Source organism: Peromyscus californicus, unplaced genomic scaffold (genome assembly GCF_007827085.1).
Source record: "Peromyscus californicus insignis strain IS unplaced genomic scaffold, ASM782708v3 Scaffold_19__1_contigs__length_69161282, whole genome shotgun sequence".
Classification (NCBI taxonomy): Eukaryota; Metazoa; Chordata; class Mammalia; order Rodentia; family Cricetidae; genus Peromyscus; species Peromyscus californicus.
Genome location: NW_026294491.1, coordinates 41,259,228 through 41,266,006, shown reverse-complemented (window position 1 = coordinate 41,266,006; position 6,779 = coordinate 41,259,228). Strand labels below are relative to the sequence as shown.

The window sequence follows — 6,779 nt, the reverse complement described above, 5'->3', positions numbered from 1 at the left end:
GCTAAGTCCCACTGCTTGCACTGAAAGGAATACTGGCTACCAAAGCATCTGGAATTCATACTTTAGACTTTAAGCCTTCTTGCTTTAGTAAGAAGCAGGTGGAAAATGATAGAGATGCAGAGCACCATGACTTACTTAACAGCGGGTCCCTTGACGAATAACAGCAGTAATTCTGTCTCTCCAGTCGCCGTTCATTTCAGTGAGTCTGCTGCTGCTCATGGGAATGGGACTTCTCCTTGCTACTAATGAATAACAAGTAGGCCAAGAAAGAAAGAAATGTTCCCAGTTTTCATGTGTGAAACCTGAATGGGGCGATGAGGGAATGCAGAAAGAGCAGGGCACAGACACACAGGCAGAGAACACGGGACTGGGTAGGCCGGGCTTGCTTTGATGGAGCGCACTGACTGCAGCAACCACCAGAAACTGTTTCAGTACCTCCGAAGTGAGGAGGCAGTTCAGCTGATCTCAGGAGGTGACCTCCATAGGATAGCAGTCCCGAGCTGCAGACACCCCAGAGGAAGAAGCTGTGCTTGGGATCTTTTGCACACTGTCAGCATTCCCACTCAGACCGGAGGAAGACTTTGCCATCCCCATGAGTCTCAGACACTGGTGTCCTTCCCATGGCCGTGACCATGTCAACAATACACATTCACTCAGGACTCCATCCACTCCTTATACATTCACTCGGAGCTTCCTCTGCTCCCCATATTGACTGACAGTGATAGGTATTTCAAATGCCATTTCAAATAAGTAATGCCTAATCTGCTGTGAAATAAGACTCCCAGTTACACAGATAGTCATACTCATGTTGATATTTATTAGCAAAAATACTCCAAAAGAGGACTGGGTCAAAATTATACCATGTGAAACTTTAAAAGTTGGTTTTAGTTGTATTGCTGCTTGAGGACTTTAGTCTCAAAGTACTGTTTGAAATCTCTGAAACAGGATTCAAATCAAAATATTCAATGAAATGTTTCATAGGAACTCTGGCTTTTTTCATTATGCTTTCATATGTCATATGGAAGCAAGTCTGCTTTGCTAATAAATGTGTATACATGAAGCAGGTGGGTAGAGGAAATTGCTCAGCAGGAAGGCTTTAAAAAGGCAAACCTTACAAACAGGAATGTATTCACTGGGGGGAAGGGAGTTACTGAAGTGGCCACATCATTTACTAAAGTAATCTTCCAGTCCCTCCAGCTCCATTTCCAGGGAGGAGTTTAGAGAGGCCAGAGCAGAGGAGGCATCCCTGGTCTTCTGGACACTGGGTTTGGACTGAGGTGTTTCTGGCTGGCTGGATTCCTTCTTGACGTCTTTGCCACCAGTTAGGATCCGCTGGCTCTCAAGAAAGAACTGATTCGGATGATTCAAAGAAAAGCCACAATCATCCACCTGTCCAAGGAAGCACATTTAAATCATATTAGCACACAGCAACACTAGAAATAAAGCTTCGAAGGCTGTCGCCACCCTCACTCACAGCTGAACGCCTGTGATGTGGAACCCAGCTATCCTCACCTGGAATACACAGCCCCCTACTTACCCCACTTCATCCAGCGGAGCTTCAGCTGAAGGTCCCACAAACACCAGAGCTAGTACATGTGTGTGCTCCGTCCAAACCTATGCAGCTGGCTCTAATTCCTGCCAACTACCCACTCTCAACAAAGCAGATGACTCAAAACAGATGAAACACCTTGGCAAACATATTACTCCCCCCCCCCACACACACCATGCTCACAGAACTTGAGCACCATTCTGTGACATTCTGGACAACAATTCTGCCCTCCACATCCAATGCACCCTCAACTTATTTTCTTTATTAAGAAATTTTTTATTCATTTTACATACCAACTGCACCCTCCATTTTTAAGACTATCCACATCATTTCAATGTCTGTTGATGAATACTCAGGATAAAAAGTATGTTCCACAGGTCTGGCTGGAAATGCAGCTTAGTGGTAGAGCCCCTCCCCAGCATGTGTACAACCTGGGTTCTGGCCCCTGCACAATAGTAACAGGGTTTGGGAAACACACCTGGGCCAGCCTTTGTGTTAAAATGGCCATTAGTGACACACAGGTTACTGCATCCTTAGCCCTAAGCAAAAAGCTTAGCACATTTCTGGCCAGGCTTTTCAAGTGGTATTAAAATCAACTTTGATCATTTGATACTGGTCCCTGGTGCCAGTGCATTTCAGAGCTTAGGTCTGGCATATGTAATCTCATTTGGTATAATTAAAAGGCTGAAAAAGCAATCTTACTTAAGGCAACTTCTCTATGTGAACTTGGGGCATCCTGTGAACTGTCCTGTTGTAGGAAATCTTTTTAAATCTTCACTGTGACTTAGTGCTACTTCTTTTCCTCAAATACTGAACTTCGAGTAGTATCTCATATTTCTCATTACTCTGTATCACCGAGAACAGAGGAGCAAAGAGTATTATTCCCAGATTTTGACCCTAAAATTTACTGATGGTGAATGAAAACATCTTTCTTACAAGCAGCAAGTACTTCCTGTCCACTATGCGCCAGATGTCATAAACACACTCTCCTCCATGCACTCAGCTAGTGTCAATGTTTTTCAGGATTTTTAGGTAACACAACCGAAAAAGAGAGGTTAAGGATCTTGCCCAAGGTTACACTGCCAAGGATGAAGATGGACATGAATGACTGTCCTTGGGCCAAGGTCAATTGTGTACACATACAAGAGTCCTTCCTGCAAACTGCAGACTTTTGCTTCAGTGATTCCTAAAAGATGTGGCATAATATAACAGGAAACTTTGATTTAAAATGGGAATCTTCAAGTCACTGTCTTCACATTCCATTAATGGGTTAGACTACCACTTCTCTGGAACACACAGCCTCACACAAACCCTGACCTTCTCACCTGCAGTTGGAGGTAACAGCAGACACCGCTTTGCTTGAGCTTTGCTTGGTTTTAAAAACGTGGTATTTTAGATCAGAAACCATTTTGCTATGTCTTATTTATCTATCTTACTATTCATTTATTTACTTGTTAAAGACAGTGTCTCTATGTCTTTATAGCCTGGCTGGCCTTGCATTTGTAATTCTCCTGCTTCGGGCTCATCAGTAGCCAAGGCTACAGGTTTGTGGGCCTATTTTTGGCTTTTACCATTTTTAGCACCTCACTCTGTCTTGAGCTGGCCTGTACACAATAGGTATCTAATAAATATTTACTGAGTTGAGCCCAGAACCAGCCTATCATACATTTCATGCCTTATTGTATACATGGCTGCGTTATAATCAGTAGTTTTTCAGAACATGAGAATGCATTTGACTAAAACTAAGGCTAAAGAAAATCACAGCCTTGGAACTCATGAGCTGAAAAATCATTTCCAGCAATGGAAAGGGTGAGGGTACAGGTAAAGGTCCATTACTCTGGCCGATCAAAGAAGGCTTGGTGGGGCAGCGCTTTTGAGCTGGGCTGGCAAGGTGCAGAGGGCAAAGGCTGGGAGGAGGAAGCAGCCGGCAGCACAGGGGAGAGGGAAGAGGAAGGGCACTGGGAGCCTGCAGTTCCCATGGCCTGGTACAAAAGGCTCCGAAGAGATTAGAAGAAACAAGGTTACAAAGACCGGCAGGGACCAGACCTCGGAGATCTCAGAAAGCCAGGGTCTGTCTAGACATAACTCTCTAGATGCGAGGGAACTGGAATCGTAAGAGTCCTTAGGGAGGAAAGGGGTGTGATTAGATCTATATATTATCTTATGGTAGATTATTCTGGACTGCTAGGGAGAAAAGGAGTCACTGCGACTCAGAATGAACACTCAATGTGTAGAACATGAGCCAGAAAAAAGGGGCGTTTCCTGCTAAGTCAGCACTTCCAGATGTCCCGATTCTTTAGTCAGTTAATTAATAAACCTTGGACCAGTAATTGTAGTTATATTACTGTGCTAAGTGACTGGTTGTTTATATTTAAGTTTAAGAACTATTCCACAGATCACCAAGAAAAAAAAACATCTTTATCATTTTAACAATGGGGCTGCTTAACTTTTAAATATTTCCTCAACATTTTATGATAAATTTATAATTTTATTAACAATGGCATAATTTGTGAACTTCTTTATCTGATTTCACCCAATTTCTGAAGAACTTGGAATGTTTCATGAGAAGGTTAAACATTTCAATCAGAAGGCATCACATTTTATAAACAGAAAATAGAGGCCTGAAGGACACTACAGCTCCTTTAAATTGAAGTCCCTCCAGGTATAGATTGGCAAACTGATGCTTCCAGAGGTTATGGTTTACTCGGTCATCAAGCTAGTAACTGGATTTATGTGAACTCAAATACATCTCCAGCTACATCACTCATATTTACTGAAATCAACATATCATAGTTAAACACCACTGTTTACTATAGCACTATTCACAATAGGAAAGTATGGAACCAACCTAGCCATCCAGCAAACAGGGAATGGATAAAGAAAACGTGGTACATATATACAACGGAATACTTTTAGGCATTATGAATGAAGTATGTCATCTGCAGGAAAATGGATATAATAGGAGGTAATTATAGTAAGTAAACAGAGGCAGTCTGAAAAGACCAATATCCCCTTTTCCTTCATTTGTGCTTCTCCTCAGATTTTCTACGTGCGTTAGAATCGTGTATATGTAGATGAAAGGAAAAACGGAGCTGTCGAGAGGAACACAGGTGAGAACGGGGAGGAGACGTGCTCAACACACTGCACGGCACAATGTCCTTCTGTAACACAATACCACATACAGATGGAATTAAACAAAACCGAATGCTGGCCTTTGGACTAGAGCACTTCCATTTCTCTGGAACTATATTAAGAGGCTTTATGCAAAGTCAAATCGACTGACGATGAAAGTCTTATAAAACTTGGCTTTAAATTTTATTTTTTAGAGATTTTTTTTTTTAATGTGTGTATGAGTGTTTTGCCTGCATGTATGCAAGCATCCTCAAAAGAGGGCAACAGATCCCGACGAACTGGAGTTACAGGCAGTTGTGAGATGCCAAATGGAGCTGGGAACCGAACCCAGGTCCTCTGCAAGAACCACCAGTGCTTGTGACTGCTGAGCCATCTCTCCAGCCCCTTTAAAGATTCTTAAAAAGCCTTTTTAAAAAAACTCTTAGAAAAATAATCTAACCCTGGAAACAGTAATATAGGGAGGATTTTCTTTATTTACTATGAGGGACTTTTCTGCACCTTCCTTCAAGTTTGTTCAAGTGTTCAATGCACCCATCCTTACAGAAGATAACTGAACTAAACTGACATCTCAGAACTAGGTGTGAGCAAGAGGAAACACAGTAACCTTTCTAAGCCTCACTTTTCTCGGCTATGGAATGGGCATAATAATAGTGCTATGACATCAGGTTGCTGTGGAGGGAAACTAATGGAATATGAATTTTAAAAAAGTTGTGGTTCTATGGAATCCAAATCAAATGTTCTAAGAGTCAAGAAAGGTAAGCCAATTAAAAATGATGTAGAATTCCCAAAAGAATAAAGTTATCATTATGGGTTTTTTTTTTTCCACTTTAAAGAAACCCAAACTGGAAACTGGTTGTATATTACAGGTATGAAAGAAAGATAGAAATGAATTTAACCATAAAACTATACTCAACAATTCTTTGCTTTTTACAGCAAAGGTTAGCAAGTGAAGGGCAGATAAGTATCTTAACTCTAATATATTTAAGGACTGTACTTTTTCTGAACGTCCACTTTAATACTTTTACTAAGCATTTACAGCAGAGTCCAGGACACTGAGATAGGCTGATACCAGGGCCCCTGCTAGATCCCTCAGGCACGCATGGCCCTGCCTCATTCTGCTAAACTTGTGGTCTGGAAGCTGCCTGTTGGTGTGATGAACTTTGTTCTGACTGAACTGCACTTCTCGGTAAATCCCATCTTTCCCTCTCATTCTGAAGAAAGTATATATGGTTGTGCAGTCTTCCATCTTGCTCAGAAAATTAGACTTGACGTTTGTTTAGGTAGAAGGTACAAATATAAAACAGACCAAAAATGACAGTAAGCACTCTTTAAAGTCAACTTGTGGAAGTCACCCCAACTCCTCATTTTGCAATTCCCAAGGGCCAGTGGCTATTTCTTTATTACTCACCAAAACAAACACACAAATCTACTTTTGATTCCTTGCCTGGATGGAAACATCTGTGTTGGGACTTTTCATTGTTGTATTTACACATCTCCTATTCCCTCTTTTCCCCCTTTCTACTGGCTGCTATTATTAGTGAAGGTTTCTTTGTAGTTGATTTTAATAATGTTTGCACATGGTACTGGGAGAGGGAATCACTGTGGTGCATTTTCATTTTTACATATTTTTGTGTTACTGTGAAAAAATACTCAAGATAAATAGTTTCTAAAGGGAGAAAGGTTATTCAGGCTCACAGTTCTGAGATTTCAATACACGGTCTGTCCAGTGTTTGCTGCTCCTGTCCCTGTGCTAAGGTGCATCACGAAGAGGGAACATGTCAGAGCAATGATCATGTCAAGGGCATGGTCTCCATGATGTCACCTCCTTCCACTAGATCCTACCCCCAAAGGCTCTACTCTACCCTTTGGTACCATGAGCTGGGAATGGGTCTTTAGGGAGAGGGTTTTCAGAGGTGAAGCATGTAACATACTAACCTGGAAGGTTCAGAGAATGGGTAAGGATCAGAACCAGGTCAGCATAGCTGATGATAATGTTTTATAGGACACATTATAAATTTCAAAATTTATCTTCAGAGAATTGGGAATCTACAGATAGGTCTTAACGAAATAATCAAATTCAATTACTGTAAGTATCACC

General features: G+C 41.5%; 1 protein-coding gene across 4 annotated transcripts in view; it reads right to left on the bottom strand.

Moving 5' to 3' along the window:
• Positions 1 to 796: 796 nt before the first annotated feature.
• The window catches only part of Prim2 (DNA primase subunit 2), a 308,490-nt gene continuing 302,507 nt past the window's right edge, over positions 797 to 6,779 (bottom strand). For all 4 annotated transcript variants that reach the window (XM_052745227.1, XM_052745228.1, XM_052745229.1 and 1 more), the window contains one exon: positions 797 to 1,389. In XM_052745227.1, coding sequence (XP_052601187.1) covers positions 1,165 to 1,389 — 225 coding nt within the window. In that variant the 3' untranslated portion in view covers positions 797 to 1,164. The remainder of the gene's footprint in view (positions 1,390 to 6,779) is intronic.